Source organism: Homarus americanus, unplaced genomic scaffold, assembly GCF_018991925.1.
Source record: "Homarus americanus isolate GMGI-L3 unplaced genomic scaffold, GMGI_Hamer_2.0 scaffold52512, whole genome shotgun sequence".
In the NCBI taxonomy this organism is placed as follows: domain Eukaryota; kingdom Metazoa; phylum Arthropoda; class Malacostraca; order Decapoda; family Nephropidae; genus Homarus; species Homarus americanus.
This window is the reverse complement of record NW_024735442.1, coordinates 15,377,845-15,403,494: the sequence shown is the minus strand read 5'-3', so window position 1 is coordinate 15,403,494 and position 25,650 is coordinate 15,377,845. Positions and strand designations below refer to the sequence as shown.

The following is a 25,650-nucleotide window of genomic DNA, read 5'->3' as shown; positions in this document are numbered from 1 at the left end:
TGATTTGTTTTATTACAGTTTTGATTTACGGCAATTTAATTTATATGAGTTGCCCGTTGTAACACCAACATATGCAAAAAAATCATGTTATGAGATAATCAAGGTTAATGTTTGTGTGCATTGTTTTTATCATTACTGTACTCCATAACCAACCAGACGATTTTAATGATTCTGGTGTCAAAAGATAGAGAATTTAATGTAGTTTTACAATTTGTAAAATTATCTTAGGTAGCTAAAGTCTGAATACAGTAGTCATTAGGTCAAGTTTATATTAGAGGGTCACTTTAGAACACTCGGTAAATGTTCAATAAGTATCAATAATCATTCATGCAAATGTTAATGTAACAATCACTAGCCCAAGACAGGTGTACAGGTGTGTGTGGATGACAAACACTAGTTATAAAGAAAATACTGGAGAATCATCCCCTACAATAGCAGAGATCTAAAAGATGTACCTTCTCAAATCATTATCTCATTTATTATTTTAATTATAATTCTTAAATTTCTATCATTATTTTTGTGCTCGGTAAGGAACAAAATCTAACTTTTTGTTTCAACTTATTTTCATATAATTAGGTGGAAGATACTTCGTGGAATGGACTCGATAGATAATGAGGAACAGCTCCCGTTCAAGCCCAAACAAGATCATACACATGGTGATGACTCCAGTTATTATGCATTTTCTTCATCATCTCGTGGAGAATATGAAACTGCAACAGATCTAATCACCACGAGGGCCATTGGTAAGTTTATTATTGCTAGAATATTTTGAGTCAATTGCTAGTATGTACAGTAGTTGCAGTATTAATAAAGCTCATCAGACTAATGAAGGTAAATAAAATATGTGGATAGGTATTTTCATGCCATCTCATAGGTTTATAATTGTATTTTAGAAAAGAGTGTGTAGAATCATTTTCTGTATGACTGTGCTGTCCAGGATTGACCACAGAAAACCTTTCTAGAGTGGCAGCATCTGATGACATTTTACTATTGTCTAAATACCGGTAGTTTATATAAACAAGTTTACAGAGTTATTTATTTATTACTTTATAAAACTGGACAATGAAGGTCATAACAGAGAACAGACTTACTGTCCAACTGGCAAGCTGACAAGTGGTGAAAATGATAAACTGAAAGAAAATGAATTTAAATTTGATTAAATATGGCACCTGACACATGGTAAGTACTGTACTGGTGTAAGCAGTACCGGGTAAGTTTTGCTTGTTTTCAACTGTAAATCTGTAAAATAGAACTCATTAAATTTAAAACTTGTACAGTATTAACTTTGAAGTATAGTACTGTATTGTAGATAAGTTGTATAGTGACTATCATATATATGAATGTGAAACATTTTTTAGGATTCAGGTCAAGATAACAGATGAATACATGAATTAATTTTGGTAATTTTTGGAAACACTGCTCTGGCTATTGATTTCTTAGGTAGAATGCTGTTAGCAATATCACCTGGTGCACATAATGAAATAGGGTTACTGTTTTTTATCATCTGGATGTATAGTACTAGCTGATTGTGTGTTGACTGACTGTGAATAAATCACTAACTCAGATTTTTTGACCATCCCATGCTGGTGAAAATTCTTAGGATAAACTTAAGTTATAGAATGCTTAGCAGACTCCCAAGTGGCATCTCACTCTACCTCCTCCCATTCCTCCCAAAAAATAAACACCCTCCATCAGGAAACAGTACAATCACTTTGTCTTTTCACACCAGTGCCATTGAGTTCAGTCAAAAAAATTTCCTTTTTTTTTAATACAAGAGGAAATTTTATTCTCAGTCTGAAATTATTACAAACTTCGTATGAATTACAACAGGTGAATCAAGTGTCACGTGCCGCCTACATATGTGGTATTGGATGGCTGGAACTGAGCCTGGCTCACTTCATCTTCAACTTATTTCTGCCACTGATGAGGTTACAGAAGTGTGGATGGAAGATGGCGATAATGGAAATGTGTGGAACCTGGTATGGTGTTTATGTCTCCTAATATTTTCTTACTGATATATATATATACTGTATATATATATATATATATATATATATATATATATATATATATATATATATATATATATATATATATATATATATATATATATATATATATATATATATATATATATATATATATATATATATATATATATATATATATATACTGTACTGAAATCAAATACTGACCAGTAATACTGCACCAGTTACTGTATAATTTATTCTGTTTTTACTGAAATCATTTAAAACTTTCAATTAATTTTAATTACCAAGTATTTTTCAATAGTTCATATTATTAAAATACAGTACATTTCTAAATTGTTTTTACTTACACAATAACAGGTAGAAGTACCCTTAAGCCATGTGTTTGAGCAGCGTGTCTCCTTACGTGCACAGCGGGGTGTTAGCTATGAAGGGGCCACTTCACTTGATGACATACAGTTTGTGGATTGTATCCCACCAATAATGCCTCCAAACGGTAAGTGTTGATTGTGGGGTTTCTGGCATATACATATGTAGGTATAAAGCTAGACGTCACATTCTGGACTTTATCACAAAAACTGGTTTTTAGAAAAAAAAAGGCTTTTTCTCTATTCTCACTTAGATATTGAGGCGAGATCATAGGCTGGGCAAATGGTAGACATACCTGTTATGTTCTCTACTAACCAGAGTATTAGGGCTACTAATTATTGCATCCCCTAAAATTACTGGTAACAATTGCCAGTGTCTTTTATCTTAATTCCCCACATTGATTAAGATCATATTAAAGGTGCTCATACAACCTGACCAGAAATGATCTTCAAATAAGTTATAATCAAAGTTACCTTTAAATGAGGTCTCTGCTGTAGATAACATAAAACACTGTTCAGAAAACTTTTGCCCTTATAGGCTTCAAACAAAGATTCACCATTTCACAAACTGTCACCATTGCTAAAGGAATATACTGGAGATTGGAGCATAATGAATAATGAGTTAACTTGAACACAATTCAAGGAAGGAATTTCGGAAGACACTACAGTAATTAAGCTATGTTGATATTTTTTCAATTTCAGGAAAGACATGTCTTGAGCTGAACAAGTACAAGTGCAGGGCAAGTACCTGCATTGATGAAGATAAAGTCTGTGACTACTCAAATGATTGTCTTGATACATCTGATGAGATACAATCCATATGTGATACATACAAGTTCCGGTGCAGTTTTGAGGATGGTTTGTGTAATGACTGGAAAGAAGAAATTGAAAACACTGCTAACTGGGTGCTGTTGCAGGCATCAAGTAATGTTGTTGGTAATCTACCAGCAACTGACCACACAACATACACTACAGAGGGTAATTTTAGTGTATTTGAGTTGTCAAGCTTAATTACTGCTATAGTAATAATTATTTATACACCTGTATATTTTAAGAGCTCTCATTTATCCAAAATTCAAATAACCAAAAACACCCAGCATCCAAAAAAAATCATATACAACACTTATAACATCTTTCATCTATTTATCCAATAAGTTATTCATCATCTGAAAGCTCTGCTATTCTTTCAGAGGCAATCACCTGGCCATTTTCCACTTTTCACCACAGGTCTTTCACCCACATCACTTATATTGTTTTCAACACATTCACTCTCATGCCCTTTCACTCCGTTCTCTCTTTCTATTTCATAAGTTTCTCCACAAACTCTTCATTACTATCTGCCATCAGCATACAACTATGCCCAGGGCAGATCAGTCCCAAAATTTCATGGTAGTGCCTCTTTAATTTTGTCATCATTCTTATATTTTCTGGTAAGTGTTTACTGAACCCTTCTTTCGTTTGATACAAAATCAAATGCATACAGTAATTATTTTGCATATAGTATGTTGATAGCCTTGTTATTAGGTATTTGACATTTCAAGATTTGTAGATGATCACAACTAAAAAATATTAAAAGTTTATGAATGTGCTACCACATCATGAGTATGGAAAATGATTATTGTGGTGTAAACCTGTTGTAGTTACAAGCAATATGATTTTTTAATAATTTGCATGAAGTGATAGGGATAATCCAGATGGATGTCTTGGGACCTTGTTGTGGAAGGGGATCACCATGAAAGAACACATCTTTAATAACAGAGTTGACAAATGACAGAGCATGTTGAACTTAATTTCAGACACCTTGTAATGTTGTGGGAGAGATTTAAAGAGTAAAAGATTAAGTCTAAATGTTCTGTATAAGGCTATCTTAGGCTTTCAGGCAAGGCATATTCTGTCATTTGAAAACTGAGAGCCTGTATAATAAGTGTTTAATGCAATTAAAATTTATCCACAGGACATTATCTGAAGTTTGATGGCAACACAATGGAGAATCGTACAGTTGGACAAATCCGGTCACCAGTTTTGCGTGGTAGTTCTAAAGATTGCTTCTTCAGAATGTGGTACCAGTATCTTGGTGATCAACCTGGGAACATCACTATTTACAAGTTAGTTTAAATACAGCACTTCATTATATAAATTACTGAATACTGGTAAAAAAAATTATGTATAGAAAGTAGTGTATGTCAATTTTAATCACTTCATTTTTTTTTTCTTTTTCCAGGCGTTATACATATTATAGAGATGGGTTAGTGGTTCTTTCAAAATGTGATACTTCTGTCAAAAATTTGTGGCTCAGAGTAAATCTTCCAGTACGTAATGGTTTGGACTACAGTGATTTTGCGGTGAGTGTTTATTTTTTGTCAATTGGATAACTGTTTCCAGGTATGTAGTAAATCCCGATTTATTATTTATAAATATTTATATTTAAAAAAAACAAGATAAGTAAGAAAACATTGGTGATGTTATACAGTTTTGCTATTAGCTTATTACTGCATTTCAACATCTAAAGTCTTTAAGCTCATAAAAAAGTTAGTAATTACCCTAGTCCATCAACAATTAGATTTATGAAAGGTAAAATTATCTTGAAACATCATGTGGTTAACAGCCAGTATACTGCATTTACATCTTATTAAATCCAGATATGTTGCCAAGGACAAGAAGAACTTGAAGATCATAAGTATTATGTACAAATAGGATCACTTTACAGGTTTCCACTCCAAAAGCATATCTGAAGAATAATTATCAATACGTACCTGTGCAGTAGGGTTGGGATATATCGTGAGATAGGGTCCAAGGATGTTTGCTATATACTAAATCTTGATATATAATTACATGTAATCAATGGAGAAAATAGGGTAGATTCTGGAGGCCAATAAAAGTGACTAAGCTTGACATAAAATGGCACAGTCTGAAGTTAGCAAAATATAAATTACATTGCTGGAATCCTTGCAAGACAGCGAATAATTTGAATATAGACATCATACATTTTGCACAAGAGATAAAAATTCAGTCATTTGTACTAAAATGTACTAATTAGTACTAAAACTTTTATGTCTATTGCGAACTATAGCATGTTTATATTCAAACTAATCACTATCTTATAAGAATCCCAGCATGTAAAATATATATATCCCCAGGTCAGTTCAGTGACATTTTATAAGAGAAAAACATAAATTCCCTTAATGACAGATAAATAAATAACCACTAGGTAACCATTGTCTGGCTCCAGCCCAGCTGTCATAATAAATCAACTCCCTCTGACTTCCAGTAAGAGTGACTGTGGTTTTAGGCTAAAAAGTTTGATCTTATAAAATGGCACAGTCTGAAGTTAGCAAAATATAAATTACATTGCTGGAATCCTTGCAAGACAGCGAATAATTTGAATATAGACATCATACATTTTGCACAAGAGATAAAAATTCAGTCATTTGTACTAAAATGTACTAATTAGTACTAAAACTTTTATGTCTATTGCGAACTATAGCATGTTTATATTCAAACTAATCACTATCTTATAAGAATCCCAGCATGTAAAATATATATATCCCCAGGTCAGTTCAGTGACATTTTATAAGAGAAAAACTTTAAGTCACTCTTAAGGACAGATAAATAAATAAGCAATAGACCTTAGGCACCAACTGTCAAACATATCATCTCAACTCCCTCTCTCCCTTCCCTCCTTCCCCCCCCCCATCTTCCCAGCCAGGGTTTGGTAGTTTTAGGCTTTAAGTTTTCATCTTATATAATATCAGAGACTAAAGTTAGGAGAATATAATTTGCATTGCTGGAATCCTTGTAAAACAGTGAATAATTTGAATATAAGCATCATATATTTTGCACAAGAGATAAAAATGAATCTCCTGTATCACAATACAGTAGTAATTTATGAGTTCTAGTGTGATATTTCCTGCCAGATTTACCTCGTGAGATAAAAAAAATATCGCTTTTTATAGGAAAATGTCGATTATTTGGGTAGCCCGTGATATAAACAAAATCTTTATATAAAATCGCTATATATCCCGACCCTACTGTATGTGTGAAATGACGTATTTAAGTGCAATATATAGCGAGGACTCCTTGTATTACCGATGTTTTTTCTTTTGTAAATTCAGGGTTTTTACTATTAAATGAAATACTGTAATGGGATAAGAAAGCCATTTTTTCTAAAAACCAGTTTTTGTGATATGACCCAGAATATGACTTAGCTTTTAACCTAGGTATGTTAATGCCTAGCAATAACTTACCAGGTCAAAATACAGGCAATTAAAACATCTAATAATTACTTAATACAGTAAGTAATATTAGGAGGACACGTCGCTACCTGGCATTTAATTGCAATTGTCGAAATCTTGTAACTGCAAATTTTCTTAAATCAGATCCCCATAAAAGGGGGTCTACCTGTATTTTTATTTCTGTACTGTTGAAACTCGATAAAATAATTTTTTATACTTCGCCAATGTTTGTATCAAGAATTTTGTGAATCTGTATGCACGTGAAATAATTTTCTTATATTAAATCCGAACTGGAAATAATTGTGTTTTTAACAGGTTGTTGTGGAAGGTTCTGCTACTCCTGAAAATTCTGGAAACATGGTGTTAGATGACTTCTCTATGTCAGATACTTGTGAACTGTCTGATAATCAGAGACTGCCAGGAAGTGATGATTTGACAACACCTACACCTATCTGCCCAGATGGTTATGAAGCATGTAGTAATGGCAAATGCTATCAACCCATTGAGGCGTGCAACTTTAAAGATGATTGCGGAGATGGGACTGATGAACGAGACTGCAGTTAGTATCTCCATAGCTAGTTTATTTATCTTGTTATTTTTTACTTTATGTAATTATACTCATGTCGTTTTCATATTAACATATAATATAATGTAATTGCCACACATCATGCCTCATAGTTTTATGTAACTAAATCTTAAATGGTTATTGATGGTTGGTGGATAAAATATTGGTGACAGGCTATATATATATATACACACATATATATATATATATATACATATATATATATATATATATATATATATATATATATATATATATATATATATATATATATATATATATATATATATATATATATATATATATATATATATATATATATATATATATGTATATAAAATTTCACCAATGGACTTGTTACGTGGAAAGCGTAGTTTCATAATGAAGAGGAGGACCAGGGCAAACGCAAACATCTTGACTAAGTTGGGTTTCTTTAGTTACTAACATTTCGGAAAATCATTTTCCATCATCAGAGCCTAGGGTAGATAACAGACAAAAAGTTTTTTAAAAATTACAGGTAATATACAGTAACCCCTACGCCCCGGGCTAGGGTGCCGCTGGCCTTACACTATACGCGGGGTAAATCGAGAAAAGTCAACTTTTACAAAAAAAATTTTTAACTTTTCTAAATGATAAAACAAAATAAAAAATAAGTAAGAAAAACTATATATTGACCCTATAGAAACTTCCCTGTGGCAGCAGTGGCGAGGGAGATAAAGAGACAGTGTTGTTTTGACAGATGACGCTCGTGGTCACTACGCACTTAGCGGCCATTTTCTGCTTGCCTTTGTGTCCGGGATGGCCAGTAATGCATATATTTACTGATCATAATACTTATTTCCTCTAAATAATTCATTTAGAATTTATTTTATTTGCATTATTTTTCATAAAAAGTGCTCGGCGACACACACGCAGTCTGTCGCAGGTTGAGGGTCGACTCTCCATGGCAACAGGCTAAATGCGTACCAACTGCACTGAGCCCACCCATGCTACCCTGCTTGTGGCGTGACCACCAAATAGTCATTCTGGAACCTAATAACCCGCGCTGGTCATTCAAACAATGGCGCGAAAAGGCTCGTGTTCCGGAACCTCAACTGGGGCACCCTAGATGGACGTTACGGAACATCAACCGGGATGTAGGGGTTAAAAATGGAACATTATTCTAAAATTTACCTTCCGCAATTTTTTTAAAAAGAGCATTATAATTTAAAACCAATACAAAATGACGGGAGACCTACATACAAAACTAAAATCAGAAAAAAAATAAAATAAATAAATAAAACATACAGGGGGTATTACATACCTTAATTTAGATAAGCCTTAGTGTAAGAAACACAATAATTCACAGGAAGCCATATCACAAATGGATGGCTTTACTTTATACTGATACAAGGCTTCCATAATGAGGGTCCGTCTCACAGTTACTGCTGCCGAGAACTGAGAAATTAGACTGCGAAAACAGGTGGCCAGGTTGGTGGGCGTGGTTACGGATAGCTGAATGTGGTGGTTGTGTGATAAACTGGCCTGTTCGGACGGAAAGCCAAAGTGCTCATGGATGCGGGTTATCAAGTGTCTTTTTGTTTTACCTATACGTATATGCTGCCCTATAGCTAGCACACGTAAATTGATAAACAACTGAGGATTGCAAGTGTGTGGGTATGGTGTCTAGTTTTAAAGAATTTTTTAATTGAATTCTGGGATTTGAAAACTAGTCTAAGAGAAATTTGTGGATAGAATTCATTGAGAAGCTTCTTAAGTTTGTTTCTAAGGGTGAAACTGAGTGGGCCTGTGTATGGGATGGTGAAATAGATAGAATATTTAGGAACGGTGTGGGACCAATTATCCTATTAAGGGTTTTGCCAAATTAATTATCTATAAATCTCTTAGGGAAACCATTGTTAAAGAGCAGTTCCTTTATGCACTTCAATTCAATGTCCAGTTGGAAATAGCTTGCATATATATTAAAGGCTCTGTCGGTAAGAGTACGCACTAGATATTGTTTGTAATTAAGAGGAATGAATGATGAAAATTTTTTACTCAAACCTGTGAATGTTGGATTTCTGTATAAGGCTGTCTCGAAACTATTATGAAGACGGTGGATATTAACATCAAGGAATGGTAGAATATTGTCCTTTTCTAATTCACAAGTAAATGTGATGTTGCCATGCTTTGAGACTAAAATACTTAATACCTTCAGAACGTTAGTATTTTATAATTACTTTGTAGCCAAGAGCTGTGACTTTGAGGGGGATGACTTGTGTGGTTGGTATGAGAGCAGTGCAAATTCCATCCATTGGAGACGAGCTGGCTTCCCTGCTCCACCTCCCGGCCCGGACAGTGATCACGATCATCAAAACACCACACATCATCTTGCTACTGCCAAAACTGGGGTTAGTGTCAGACATAATCATTCTGTTAGAAGTATTAAGGTTTGCCTTTTATTTCAGCATATGAACTTGCATTTTCATTTCACCCATTAATGCAAAAAATTAACAATGATTTGGAGATTAATATATACTGTATTGTACTTTATTGGTATATATTGTACTTTTGGTATTTTCAACAAATTTGATGTTATCATTTGTGTGTACAATACAGGTATAACTCATTTATTATATTTATGTATTCCTGGAAAAGGTAGTACAGTACTACAAGAAGCAGCTTGATATAACCTGTTTTAATGGAAAGGCATTTGCAACAGAAATATTTCTTACTAATGAGCGATATATGGGGAGTTCTGTGCATCTGATAAATGTATTAAAACAATTAATAGAAGTACAAATTATTTACAGTGATAATGACCATAAGTAATACATTACGTTACATACCCGGTACTTACCAGTTCATTTGGTCAGAGCTTGTGTAAGATTGACCACTATTTGCTGTCTCTGCTAACATAATCCTACTCTTACATATCAACCCAACACTCAACTGCCTCCAAACATTTTGCATTTATACATATATATTGAAGCTTTTCCTTGGCTGCTTTGCCACATTACCAGCAATTTCATTTTTACTCATTTTTCCAGACATTATGGGTCAAATATTAAAAGAAAAAGTAAGTTAATACCATAGTAGAATAAACACATTTTTGTATGAAGCATTCAAACTGGTGGTAAATAAAAATTTCCTTCAGAACAATGATCACCATAATGAAACACCTAGTCTTAAGAGGTAGACTTGTACTGTATGGGTTTAGAGAAAAGATTTTATATTTATTATTTGGTTCCTGATTTTCAATTTTATTTTCATTTAGTTTGTTAATAAAATGTTTGATTGTCCTTTGCCCAATTATTTAGCATAAATATTGTTAGTAAGTACCAAGCTTTGTTATTCAGCTACGTATTCGCAAAATAATTCTTGTATGAACACTTGAAAGTCAACTGGTGAATTTCATTGCAGGGCCCAGGAGGACAGGTTGCTGTGTTAGAGTCTAGGACATTCTCCTCTGTGAACCGTGATTGTACCCTTTCCTTGTGGTACTATTTGGCCAGTAATGTTAGTGAAGAGTCCACTCTCACCCTCCTAAGAAAAACTGAGGAGGATACAGTAAGTATATACACTGTAAAAATAATTTCAAAATGAAAAAAATTTGGTAGCAGGATCCACTTGCATATAATTAACAAAATATTTTCTTTTTCCATCAGTCGGAAATCTTATGGAAGGAAACAGCATCATACCTTGCAGGCTGGGAGCCAAATTTTGTAACCATTTCTGGCAAAAGAGACTTTACACTTCACTTCAAGGCTAATCATGGTCCAGGAGCAGTGAGTGAATACTTAGTATTACCGTATTATTATTATTATTATTGTGCACATGTAACTTACATGTAACCCATATGTACACACAGTAAAAAAAATACCACACGGATTATGTGCAAAATAATACAACACCATGGTCGAGGGATAGTGGAATATGCATGTTGGTCCTGTATTATAGTGTTAGCCCTGCTTTCCTTGCCTGAGGATGTCCTCACATATCTGTTGCTAATGACATATCCTGCCGTATGTATAGGCACGCATACCAATCCTACCTGCACATCAGGTGAGTGTATGGATCATTACGGAAGTCAGCAGAACCCCCCCTGCGCGATACTTTTTTTACAGTGTGTACATTAGACATGCTTAGTATGTCATAGATATAAAAAATTATATGCATGATTTGAGTGTGTATTATAGGGTGTGTGTTTGTATGAACTTCATTTAAATAATTAAAGTTATGTGTGGATAGAAAAACTTAATGAGGACATTGAAATCCACAGAAGAAAAGTTTGAGGAGTGAAGAAAGTGAAAGATATAGGTAGCCCAACTTGACCTTACATGGAGCAGGGATTGATGTATTGCAGCTGGGGTTAATAGAAGGGTAGATGGTGGATTGAATTTCTTTTACAGTGACCATAGAAATTGTCATAAAAAGAGAAAGTGAAGGGACAGGTTGTCTTAACATAAATGGGAGATAAAGAATAAGTGAGGGAGTGGTTGTTGATGATATTTTACTTTTATCCTCTTCACCACTGGTCGGCTCGTTAGCCAGTTGGGTCACATCTCTGGCTTTAGATTGAATTTTGTCTAATAATGATAAGTAGGCTTGTGGTGAAACACTCCATACATGAAAAAGTAAGTTGTTTTGTGGAAGTATGGAAAAAATAGAAAAAAGAAACCTTGTTTTGGAATGCATTCATTTTAACATAGAAATGTAGGAATTACAAAGAGAGACTATTAATTACAGTAACACAAAGGATATTTTCATTATTTACTATTACAGTGGGGTCTCACTTAATGTAACTGAAGCTGGAAGTGATTATTTGTATTAGACAGTGAGTTTGTCTTGGTAGCATTGAGTGTAAATGAATTCCTTGTGCCTCATTGAGGTATTTACTAATGATTTGTTTTTAATATATTATATAAGCAATCTTTGGACTTAATTGAGTGTTTGATTTGGAATGGTTATGTAGAATTTTGTGTGGGGAAATGTCATCAGCAAAAAAATGTGTGCCATAGAAGAACTGTAGAGGAGGTCATTATGGAGTAAAATGTGGTTACACATTTTACTACTTATTATGACTCAAGTTAAGTCATTCCATGTACAGTATATTAAATGTTGGCTTATCTTAATAGCCTTACATTTCTTTTTTCCCACAGACTTACTTAGCTCTGGATGATATTCACTTTAGTCAATGTGCTCCAGACACTGATGAATGTGAGGTCAACACTGACTTCAATTGTGGTGATGGCTCCTGTGTTCCTCTTAAAGATGTCTGTGATGCCAAATATGATTGTTTGAATAAAATGGACGAATATCAATGTCCTCCCGTCAAGGTAAATCTCTTCGTTCTTACCTTTCTTTACCTCAGTTGAAAGTGTGTGTACACACACACACACACACAAACAGATAACCACTAATAACTAAAAATCTACTGATATATTGTGGCTCTATTATTTTTTCATACAATATTCCTCTCAGAGTGACAGCTAAGTTTGTCTAAAAACATCCAATTATTTTTATACTGTATAGGGCAACTGCAACTTTGACTCAGAAACATGGCACCTAGAGTGTGACTACATCCAGCGTACTGATGATGACTTAGACTGGAAGAGAGCAAGTTCCTCAGGTGACCCAGCACTTGGCCCACAACATGATCACACACTTGGTTCAAATGGTAAGGTACTACTGTTTTTTATTAAATGCACTTGCAGACCTTATTTATAGAATTCCTGCAATTTCCTTTTTCTTTTCCACTCGATCTTTACCCAGTACAAAACCACTCTCAATTATTCCATTACCAATTGTGACAATACCTCCAGAATTAAACCCCCTCCCCCCCTCCATCTGGGAAATTTTTAGTTTCTTGTGCATGGTGGGTTGGGAAGGGATCAAATTTTCTTACACATAGGTTAAAAAAATTACAAAATTATAGTTATTTATCTTTTGTAGGTCCATGGTGACTGGGATAGAGTTTAAAATTTGTGTGGTAAGTGTCCTCAGGCTTGGTAGTGAGCCAGAGTTGGTGTTAGCTCTTTCAAGACCAGACTTGACCAACACTGGTGCAGTTACAGATACAATTAGGAGCCAGTACTTGTCAACAGTGCCTAACAAGAGATGTGACCGACCGCCCAAGCGGATAACGAGCCAATCACTGGCAAAGGGGATAAAAGTAAAAGTTGTTTTTCACAAAGGATATGTTCCAGAAACCCCCTTGAATATCACAGTTTGCAAATATAATTTTCAGTCAAAAAACCTACTCTTTGAATGACCTACCTTCATTACATGCCCATGTAAGCATTGAAATACATGATAATCATCATGATAACAAAAAGAATCAAATAAAGCATTAATAATTACAGTACAGGGGTATAGTATTAAAATGCAGTACAGTAATGAATGGTGGTGGTGATCAGTTGACAAATGACCATGAGATGGATAAAATTGAGCTCACACCTTTCATTTGTATTTTAAATTGTATTTTTTATTATTTGTATTGATTTTTAAGTGTTTTTGTTAAAAAAAAATTTTGAGGCATACGTATCATGAGCATTATAATTTCTTGTGGCTAAGTAGGACTAAGTATGACTTGGGATGCACAAATTTTACATACAGTATATGTAAACTGTACCACAAGTCTACAATTCTATATATTGACAAAATATATCATATTAGTCTAAAAATTTAAATTAGTAAGGTTCAGTGTACTGTACAGTGTCTTCAACTTTTCTCAGCCAGGAAATAACCTTATACATATTCCCTACGTTTCCCTCAACTTAACAAACCTTTACGTAAATTAAAAATGAACTTACTCTGGCACTACTTAATTGGGCACTACTTAATTGGATCATTGTACTGTAGTATAAATTTTAAAATACAGGTAATTATTACACCTCTTATGAACACAGCAATTACAATTCAAATTTTTTAACCTTCAATACCAGCTTCCTTAAGACTATATGCTTCTCAACCTTTTTACAGGATATTACCTCTATGTCTCAAACACAAATGGAGAGCTTGGTCAGTTGGCCGGCATGAAAGTCGACTTTTTATACCCGCCCTCTGAGGATATATGTTACCTTCGTTTCTGGTATTACATGCACAGCGATGAAACTGCATCCAATGTTAGTAGAGGAATTCTTAGGGTGAAGCTGGAATGTAAGTTTAATCCACTTTTAGCTCTTACATATCTTTATCATGAAATTTGTATAATATCATACTTATAATATATAAATGTCATAAATCTGATTACGTAGCTATAAGGCATTCTTACAAAATGAGGGAAAGCAAACTTGTGGTTGTTTTGTTTCTCTTATTTTATAGCGAGGAGTGATGGACGAATTACAGCAGCGTCTATCAGCGGTAATCATAATTCTCAGTGGATGGAAGAGATAATACTAATCAACATGGGCAAATATTATTCTGTCATCTTTGAAGCTGAGACTGGAAACCCAATATACACATACATTGCCATAGATGATGTGTCTTTCACCCCAGTGAGTTTACCGTTGAAACACTTGTATTTCAATTTAATATGAAAAGTACTATGCAATATGAATACCCTTAAGCTTAACTATATACATACCATATTCATCACTGAAGATATTATTGTACACCTTCTCCCTTCATCATCATCATCAACTTCAAAAATGTTCATTCAGGGGGTTAGGTCATTGTAGTGTTCACTTATATGAGGCTGCATTTTCACTGGGTTTGCAGTTTCTGACAGAAAAGATAGAACAAGTGGAATTCCATTTCAATTAATTGGTTTTCTGGGTGCACAAATTAGGGTATGCCTTTTTCTTTTGGAGGGAGAGGTGCTCTTTCAGTACAGTAAGTGGAGAAGATGGCTGTTGGACAAAAAAATCATCCATTTTATGATAAAAGTGACCCAAAGTGCAACAACCACCCCAAAACACACCTATGAGTGCAGTATACCCACCCCCACAAACATATCCATGAGTATACCCACCCCCACAAACATACCCATGAGTATACCCACCCCCACAAACATACCCATGAGTATACCCACCCCAACAAACATATCCATGAGTATACCCACCCCACAAACATACCCATGAGTATACCCATGAGTATACCCACCCCCCCTCCCCATGAGTATACCCATAACATATCCCATGAGTATACCCACCCCACAAACATATCCATAGTATACCCACCCCAACAAACATATCCATGAGTATACCCACCCCAACATAACGAGTATACCCACCCCAACAAACCCATATCCATGAGTATACCCTTCAAACACCCATGTGGAGTATACCCTTCCCCCACCCCACAAACAGAGTGCTATCCATGAGTATACCCACCCCACAAACATATCCATGAGTATACCCTTCTCCACAAACAGTACTTTCTTGTTATGGTGGAAAAAAAAAATTCCCCCCCAAAATTATTGCTGCTGGAAAAGTCTGTCTGTGAGAAGAGTCAGTGTGGGCCTGGTGGAAACCAGCTCTCAGATTAGTAGTTCCACACTCCATGTACTGTATAAATAAAATTCTGCTCAGTACATACTACATTGCACCAAGGTTTGTACAGTATATAAAGTATTATTTTGATAAGCCTTATTGATTTTGGTCTTTGTTAAGATAATCACCCATTCTTTAGATGGCTCTTAGTGTAAAGTTAACTACAATGATTCCTAAATTTGCAGGAATGTGAAACAGGTGTTGGTCCCCCACCATTTAATAACACTTGTGATCCTAATGAACGAGCGTGCAAGGATGGAGAGTGTATTCCTGCAACTTTCTTCTGTGACTGCTATTTAGACTGTCTTGATGGTTCTGATGAAGACAACTGTGGTAAGAATTTTGACTCAGAGCATTAGTAATATATTATAGGCATTTGTTGGTTGTGAATTCTTCAATATTTTCTAGATAACAGATTCAGCAAGATGGCATTGCTGATAATCTGGGAGCTGGATAACATCCCGTGTCAACATCCCACTCTGGCAATAAATCTGATATTCTTTCATATATTTATGTTGACAAACTTATACCAAGATGTGAAAAAAGATCCTTACTTTTTAGCAGACTAATTTTTAGAAAATATATAAGATGTGCATGGTCTAAAAACTGGAGCTGCAGTCAGGTACAGAAACTTACACTGTCAAACATATCCTTTACTTAACACACTGAATAATATTTATCTAACTGATTATGTAGAGTCTTCAGGAGAATAAAGCACCACTTTTTATGCCCTTTAGACACACAGAACATGATGCAGATATTATATTTTGTGTTATGTCAAACAAGCACAAGGGAATAATAAAATGTTTAAATAATGTAAATTAGCTGAATTGTACTACATTGTGGTTATCACAGTAGTCAGTGACAACCACACACGACATAATGTGGATGGCGCTTATTTTATGCATCCAGTTTTGAAAAATTTATACTAATTGAAAAGATAATTTAGTAACTTTGATTAACCAGAAATAACATTGTTAATGGTGGTTACAAATTTTGCAATTTTCTTATAATTATATTATCAAAATTATTTTAATTATATACCGTAATAAAATAATATGCATATAAAGGCCTTACATCTCAGCCACACCAACAATTGTGGATTATTTCATGCATACATATAATTTCCTTTGAATTAGGTACCACCTGTACTACACTGATGACCCGTCCTACAACCACTCCAGGATCCACCACCACTACAACGAACCCCAATGCCTGTCAAGATACACAGTTCCCATGTAATGACAATATGACTACATGTATTCCATCTCTTCTCCTTTGTGACGGAATCTCAGATTGTCCCAACAAAGCCGATGAGGAGAAATGTCCAGGTATGTTTTCTGTTAAAAACAAAAAACATTTGGGCAAAACTTTTCTGTACTGAATATTTTTCAGTTTTAAGACTTACTGTATTATATAACTCAAATTTTTCTCTTCCCTCTAATTAATCATCTGATGAGAAAAGGTTTGGTGCATCGATTCTCATTAATTTCATCTCTTGCCCTTGAAAAACCATAGAAAGACAAAATAATTTATTCTTGGGGGTTCCTGTTTGATCATCGTCACCAAAAGGTCTAACCGCATTGCCTCCTGTGCTTGTGGGCAGTGTGCCACCAAGAGGTAGCAAGTACTATCCGAGCTAAATAAAGTTTTGGGCATTAAACACGAAGAAAAATTTAAAATGCATCTGTATAAACCCTGGTTTATTCATATATCAGTTGTCTAAGTGTACAGTACAAGTAACCAATTCTAGAAATCATGTACAGGGTATCACTCAAAGATAATAAATGACATTGTTTGGATGTTATCTCCATATAAATTACTATACAGGAAGTTATAATAACCCTGAGTGAATATCTTCTGAGATACAGCTTATCTTTTTATTTTCAATTCAAATTACAAATTATAAATTTTATTTTTTCTATTATTGAAGAGGTTATATTAATCATGAAGAATCACTCCCCATAGTATGTTGATCCTACAAAAAATATAATATTGAATCAATAAATAAACCTGGGATAGTAACAGAAATATTAAGGAGCAAAGTTGAGGGCAGGAGGACTAGGGTAAAGCAGAGACTGGGAGAATGAAATTATAAACTGGGTCTCCAGAGATATGCAATTTCTCAGAGGATTGGTAAAAACAGCCTGAAAAGGTTTACAGTGGAGGACTATGGTCGCCAGCCCTCAGATATGAGGACAGTACTTTGATTGATAGATGTTATCAGTCATTAAATTTAATACCCAGTCATTGAATTTGATATTGTCATAATGGGCAAAACTACTGCATCATTCGCTGGACAGATAAAACTATCGTACAGTTATTGTGGACAAACTATAATACAGTACACAATATTTTAATTATTATTTTTTTTTTATATGAAGAACACTGGGATGATAAACAACAAGGATTGCTTATATTTATTATTATATTTGCAAATATCATTTTCTGATGCATGTTTCCAGCACAGTAATTATGCCCAGTCTAAGCTGGTCCTTATATTCTTGTGACAATTAAAGTGAGTTTGCTATCTCACAGAGGATGGAAGATGCATGGACTTAGGATTTGGGTTTGAAAAAATTCTACACTGGCCAAAAATGCACCTTTTTTGTTCAATCCAGAATGCGACGTCTAGCTTTATACCTAGGTATGTTAATGCCTAGCAATAACTTGCCAGGCCAACATACAGGCAATTAAAACATCTAATAATTACTTAATACATAATATTAGGAGGACACGTCGCTACCTGTCATTTAATTGCTATTTGTGTTGTAATAGCTGAAATACTAAGTGCCACGAGGATTTTATATAGCATTTTAACACGGTGAGGAAATCGAGTGACTTTTATTTTGTTTATGTCTCTCAGATATTGTGTTTGGGACAATTTTTTATACGGTCTGGTCAGCATGGCGACCACAGCTCGTCTTCTATTATGAAGACAGTAGATCGTTAGTGACTAATGTCCTCTGCTTTCAAGTCACTTAGTGAATGATGTTGTTTATATAATGCACCTTTTTCTATCTACTTATGAATATTTTTCACACAAAAAACATACTCTAATGTGACATTTCATTTTCAGATAAGACACCTTGTGATGATGGTTTCTTTTATTGTGCTGACCCCTTCATGATAGAGCTTCCTTGTATGAGCAATTCTAATCTATGCAATGGCATGGCCAAATGTTTGACTTACAAAGCTGATGAGTCTCTCTGTGGATACTGCCCTGAAAATTATTGCCAGAATAATGGGACCTGTTCTGCTGTGAATGGAGGTCCCCCTGTCTGCAAGTATGTATTTTCTATATTTGGAAAGTTGCATGTACAGTACTGTATATAGAATTAATAATATGTAAATGATACCATTATAATACTTTTACTAGTTTTGCATCAATTGCTTCAAAATCAGTAATGAAAAGGATAAATCTGAATTACAATTACAGTTTGAGTTTACAAATGGATAACAAAGCAGCAAATCTTCCATGCTTATTCTCTGTCTCTCTCTCTCTCATCATCACTATCTGCAGTTTTTAATTTTGTTTTCTATTTTTCTTTTTTCCTTCCTTTCACTATGTCCCTCTTTATGTGAGTTCTGAGTACAATACAGTCATCCCTTGGTTATCACGCCTAATTGGGACCGAGCCGAGTGCGTGATAACGAAAGTACAGAACCTATGGGATTTATTCTAATGGGTTCCAGGCACCCAAGACCCAACCCCAATTTTCCCATTTTACAACCATTTAGACCCACTAAAGATATAGATAATGTAGTATCAGAAACACACATAGGCATGGCTAGGTTTATTACAAAGTGATGAAAAGGGTACGCTCAATACTGTAGTCCACAAAACATGTAGCTATGCTTTCTTTATTTGAGTCCCCTGTCTGAGGAGTCCTTTTTCTCATCGCTTCAGGACGCCTGAGTCCTCCGTTTTCTCTCAATCTTAGAGTGCACCCGAGACTTCGTTATTCCTTAGTAATGACACAGAATTTGAAATTGCAACTGGGGTTGCAATTGTTGAGGCAACTTAGATATGTTTGATTACAGCAAATGTGTTATTGTCAATTTTTAGGTGAAAGATTTTATCCTCAATAGATGTAGGTGAAGCAAATGGGTAAAAACACCTGGAGGCAACTGCGTGATAAAAAAAATTCTCGGCTTGAAAAATGCGCTATAACAGCAGGTGTGCAGATTTTGATGGAGGCGTGATAACGAAAATTGCGATAACCAAGTGCTCTATAATCAAGGGATGACTGTATACAAATTAACTCATGCACATTTGTATTTAACACTAAAAGTTTAAATTAACATCTTTTGGTTTGTAGGTGAATGATTTCAGATTCTAAAAATAATCGTGAGATTATTATTTTAATAAAAATACAGTAAACCCTTGCTATTCGTGGATTTGCAATTCGCAATTTTGACTATTCATGGTAAGCAGATGGTGGCTAGCTTACGAACCTCTCCTGCAACGCAATGAGTCACCTCCATGCGTTCACAGCGTCTCCTCTCCCTCTTCTCTCTTTGTTAGCACTCAATCATTGCCTGCGGCACAGAATATCTTGTGTTGTACTCAAAACTTTAGTGTTTTTGTGTGAAATGACCCCTAAAATACTGCCTAGTGTCAGTGCTAATGATGCTAGTGGAGTGAAATGTTTAGAAACCTCAAAGCCAAAAGAAAACAACTACCAATCACGATGTTTTTCAAGAAAGAACCAGCCATTTTCCCAGCTGATGCATCTCACTCGCTTAGTCAGGTGCTGCTGCCGCCGCTCTATCACCCACCTCCCCGCCACACACCACCCCACCACCTGCCTCCCCGCCATGCTCTTCTCCACCACCCGCCTCTCCACCAACCACCACTGCATCACCCTCTTCTAACAGTTATCCTGATGATCTCCCTATGCTTCAGTTACCAGATTTCATCCTACTGTACAGTACACTTCATCATGTGTGATTGAAGAAGCCGCAAGTCCTGAAAACTATGAGGGCAAACTTTTTCTGAGTTAGAGTTGTGAACTCTTGGAACAATCTACCAGAAAGTGTTGTGACGGCACCGAGTGTGAGCTATTTCAAGACCAGACTTGACCAAAACTGGAGCGTGTTCAGGTACATTCAGGAGCTGGTGCATGCCCAGTACTTGCCAACAGTGCGTAACAGAGACGTGACCGATCGCCCAAGCGGCTAACGAGCCGATCAGTGGTGAAGAGGATAAAAGTAAAGTAAGTGTAGTAGGTAGTAGGCAGCTACCAAACAGGAAGGTACTACCGCCTGAGAAGATATTGGAAGCATATTGTATTATCTAATGGTAGTCCCTGCTGCGATATGGCATCATGAAAATTGTGACCAAGTCCCAGGTTGCTGAATTGACTTTCTGCCTCATTTACACACATTGCAGGGTCTCAATTGTTTCTCTTACCTTTGACAACACAACAAACATATATTGTTTCTCACTTTTGATCTTTTTTTCATTATGTATTTCTTTGTGGTTCTTTATTATTATTACGGTATTATTATTATTATTATTATTATTATTATTATTATTATTATTATTATTATTATTATTATTATTATTATTATTATTATTATTATTATTATTATTATTATTATTATTATTATTATTACTACTACTACTACTACTACATTTTTGCCCCCCAGGCCCCAGTGTGTGTCAGTCACCTGTGCCCGGGTGGGCTAATCCCCGTAAAAAAAAAAAAATCAAAGTTCCACATATGAAGGAGAGTAGTATTGGTGACTTAAGTTTCTCATACACAGTAAAGGTATACAATAGTGCACTAAGGTAGTATAAGTTGCTATTTGCGGTTTTGTCAATTTGTGCCATTCCTTGGAACCTATCCCTCGTGAATAGCAAGGGTTTACTGTAATGTAAAATCCTAAGCTTTCTAGCTACCTGTATTTTGTAACATTTAAGGGCATTATGAAAGAAAATTCGGGTGGAGGTGCATAGGGGATGCTCACTGTAGTGATCTAATAACGTCACTGAGCACAAAATGGTGTCTTATTCCTACTCTGTGGGTCACTTTCGAACTATGCCACATAATCTGATGTCTATAACAATGGATACTCAACCGCAACCTAAAAATGGGCTTAGCGGAGAGTATCCTTAAAGTTGGAAATCCGTAACCCAGAGAGTGCCCATATTTGGACAGGTACTGACAGCGTGAAATTATGGAACTTATTGTGAAATTGCATACAGTATTGTGCTGTCATTTTAGGAAAGTCATGGGGTTGACAGAGCCTTTTGTACTGAATTTTCCATTCAGTCCAGCCATCCCAACCACCATACTTTCTATCTCTCACACACAAAATTTACTTCCTAATTTTTATGTTTATTATTCTATAATTGTTTACATGGAAATAACATTTCCACAACTTTTATGGTTTCTTATGTAATTGAACACTGCAGCAGATGCTACTCGGCTGCAAATTATGAATACCTGTATTTGAATACAGAATTTATTAAAAGAGGTAGTAATAGATGTAGGTACAGTCTCACCCAAAAGTTCGTTAACTCCCAACCAGCTATTGCTGCACTGCCTGCTTCAGATGTTTGAAACTGTCTCAGTACCAACCGGAACATGAAACTGATACGAATGAATCTAAAGGTCGCGAAATAACAGACTCAAGTTCATACATCTGAAGCAGGCAGTACAGCAATAGCTGGTTGGGAGGTAACAAACTTTTGGGTGAGACTGTACCTGTGAATTTAAGAACATGAATTTCTATTTCACAAATTATCCCAATTCCATTGGACTTCTATAGAATTTGTTCTATAATTTTTTAATGAAGTTTTATCAAAATAAAGCAAATAGAACAGATGTAAATCGGCAACTTGCTGTACCCATACTCCAACGGAACCCACTTTTACTAGTAGGAAGCTTTAACTAAGAGGCCACTAATGAGAGGTCACATTGCATTTCCTATTCTCTTTCGTTTCTCCTTTCCTTTCTGTACTATATCTCTCTTTGAGATAGTTCAAAGATTTTTTTTAGCTACAGGCTACCTGATTGTATGCATTTTAGCTTTGCAAATTTTTTCAAGAATATAATAAAATAAACTGATCTTTCTTTTCTACATCATTATTATACAACATAATTATTTTTCAGGTGCACAAACAAGTACACTGGTAATCGTTGTGAGTTGCAAGCACCATTAACCACCACCCCATCTCCAACTACAAGCATCTCCCCATCTACTCCATCTACTACAACGCCGTCTCCTGAGCTGGGCGCAGGTCCCATTGTTGGAATTGTGCTTGGAGTACTTGCCTTTATTATTCTAGCAGGAGTAATTACCTATTATTACATAAAAAAGAAAAGGTGAGCTATATTTTCAAGATATTTTTCTGAGCCATATGCACTTTATGTCTATTTGTTTTCTTTCCAGAATTTTACAAAATTTGTTCTCTTTTTGGAGCCCTTGTGGGGCGAGCGTCTGCCAGCTCCAGGTAAGGGCATTCGACTGAGTAGTGCTCTTTGAGATCCTTATACACCTCAATTAGGTCTCCCCTTGCCCGTTTGTAGTATAAGCTAGGTAAGTTCAGGCACTCCAATCTCTCAGGGTAGCTGAGGTGCCATAGTGCAAGCACCAGTCTGGTGGCCCTCCTTTGGACATTTTCAATTAACTGACAGTCCCTAGCATATCTTGGGGACCAGACGGGGTGACAGTACCCCAGATGGGGAAGCACTTCACTCATGAAAATCGATACGAGCAATGGACCGTCTAGATATCTGAACGACCTTCTTATAAGACCTCACAATTTAGTTGCCTGATTTACCTTCTTCTCGCAATGGCCAGAAAACTTCAGCTCATTGTCAACATACACACCTAGGTCCTTTTCACATTCACTCTCAATTAATGCAGTTTATTCATCCCGTTGGGGCATATGATACGCTTCCTTACGTTGGTACGCCACAGGTGCAGCCTCTTACACTTCGTGACATTGAATCTTGGCAGCCATTTCTTCGACCATTCTTGGAGCTCACAGAGATCTTTCTGCAGCTCTTCACAGTCTGCTTGGTTCTTAATTTCCCGAAATAACTTGGCGTCATCCACAAACATTTGTATCGAGGAATGTACAGTGGCAAGCATATCATTTATGAAACAAACAAACAACAGTGGGCCCAATACACTGCCCTGTGGTACCCCGCTTGTGATGGGTACACATGATGATTTCGTGCGATTAATCACCACACACTGCTTGATACTCTCAGGGTTTACACCTCACAAAGAGGGTGGATTGACAACACTAAATGTACAAGTCAGAAAAGTCCTCAATTGTAAAATGGTAATAAATCTTCATTTCCTGGATTCCAGAGAATACTGTATAAATTCCTTATATTGTTAATAGTGAAATAACATTAGTTGTGAGCTCATTGTAAATCACATTTTCAGGTACTCACCTACGAGAGACGGGAGCAATTGGGACGACCCTCGTCATCAGCCTTACTTTGGACTGGACATGCCACAGCCCACAGAAGACCAATACCCATTAGATGAACTAAATAAATCTAACACTGGTGAGGGCACCTCAAATCCAACTTTCCTTAAGGATTTTGAGGAACCCTCAGTGTCTAATAAACCTACATCAGATTTGTAGGGCATAAATATTATAGGTTTTATATAATTCTTGTACAGTATTGTTGTTTCCTGTAGTGACCATTTACCTTATTTTCTAATGTTACTTGTTAGTACAGTACATACTAGTCTTCACTCTGTGTATTCAATTTCTTGTAGATAGCTAACTATAGTTGAAAGAATTTACAATTGCATTGCCAAATTCAGGACAATTCTATTACAGGTGCTCCTCTACTTAAGAAAATTCAACTTACAAACTTTCAGAGATACAAACATCATCACTGAGGGGGTTACCTGCCAGAACAGGTGTTTAATGTGGATGAGACTGGATTATTTTGAAGAAAATTCCAGATAGAACAAACATTATCTTAGAGAAGAGTGAGCCAAGTTTTAAGGCTGTATTAAAGGATATAGCTGTACTGTACTAAATATCCATAATCTTTTCATTTTTTACAATATGTTTGGTATCTACAAGAGTAAAGTTGGACTTACAAACAATTGGACTTACAAACAAGCCTCAGGAACGTAACTCGTTCGTAAGTAGAGGAGCACCTGTATAATTTTTGAGAAATGTGAATACAGTATACAGTAGGGCACCATCCTACAGCCCTGGCTGTAAAATATTAACTTAGGAACAAATAAATTTCTATATCTTTTTTTAATACAGTATTTTAATTTCTGGTGTACAAAATATTCATCAATGCAATTTTTATGTTTTAAAATGCAATACAGTACTGTACTGTAATTTGAGTGTGAGACTAGTGCTGACAAGGCTATATTGCAGCCCATAAAGAAAGAAAACAATTGACAGACAGACATTTACTTTTGTTCTCTTTACTGGTGATTTGCTCATCAGCCGCTTGAGCGGTCGGTCACATCTCTGTCAGCAAGTACTGGTTCTATAAAATATTTGTACTTGTGCCATGGATGGTCATTTCTCGTGTTAAATGAACCAGCTCCAGGTACATTATATAGATTTTTAATCTGCATGCTCAAGAGTACCTATTCAGGTAATGAGATTTTCACCAAAATTCCAGAGATCAAGATTGGAATTTAATGTGTTTAACAACTTTAATTAAGTACTTCCAGAAGAACACCAAAAAATCACCACGGGAACCATAGTTGGTGAGTAATTATCATTGAAAATTTTTATTAAAATCTTCCAAATGTCATTATGACCACTATTACCCCATATTCGAATTATTTACCATAGATTTGGAATCTTCATGCTCAGGAGTGCCAATACAGTACTAAAATTCAATTTTGGGCCAAAACAGTGGAAACTGTAAGCCTAATAATGGCTTAAGAACATTTGGACTGATTATACTGTATACTTTTCTCTCAGAATTGAAATTTAAGGGGTCTAACTAATTAAGTATTGTACTGTACTTCCAAAATGACACCAAAAAGTCATCTCAGAAACCCATAG

At 35.4% G+C, this 25,650-nt stretch overlaps 1 protein-coding gene across 1 annotated transcript in view; it reads left to right on the top strand.

Moving 5' to 3' along the window:
* Positions 1–24,527, top strand: part of LOC121871065 (MAM and LDL-receptor class A domain-containing protein 2-like) — a 116,067-nt gene extending 91,540 nt beyond the window's left edge. Inside the window, exons 74-92 of the mRNA XM_042373175.1 lie at positions 577–743; positions 1,831–1,979; positions 2,349–2,484; positions 3,059–3,334; positions 4,311–4,461; positions 4,578–4,698; positions 6,904–7,147; positions 9,380–9,543; positions 10,556–10,702; positions 10,801–10,920; positions 12,295–12,471; positions 12,668–12,812; positions 14,117–14,293; positions 14,459–14,631; positions 15,813–15,960; positions 16,767–16,958; positions 18,707–18,914; positions 22,751–22,963; positions 24,039–24,527. Of these exons, the coding sequence (XP_042229109.1) occupies positions 577–743; positions 1,831–1,979; positions 2,349–2,484; positions 3,059–3,334; positions 4,311–4,461; positions 4,578–4,698; positions 6,904–7,147; positions 9,380–9,543; positions 10,556–10,702; positions 10,801–10,920; positions 12,295–12,471; positions 12,668–12,812; positions 14,117–14,293; positions 14,459–14,631; positions 15,813–15,960; positions 16,767–16,958; positions 18,707–18,914; positions 22,751–22,963; positions 24,039–24,243 (3,313 nt within the window). The 3' untranslated portion in view covers positions 24,244–24,527. The remainder of the gene's footprint in view (positions 1–576; positions 744–1,830; positions 1,980–2,348; positions 2,485–3,058; positions 3,335–4,310; positions 4,462–4,577; positions 4,699–6,903; positions 7,148–9,379; positions 9,544–10,555; positions 10,703–10,800; positions 10,921–12,294; positions 12,472–12,667; positions 12,813–14,116; positions 14,294–14,458; positions 14,632–15,812; positions 15,961–16,766; positions 16,959–18,706; positions 18,915–22,750; positions 22,964–24,038) is intronic.
* The last annotated feature ends 1,123 nt before the right edge of the window (positions 24,528–25,650 follow it).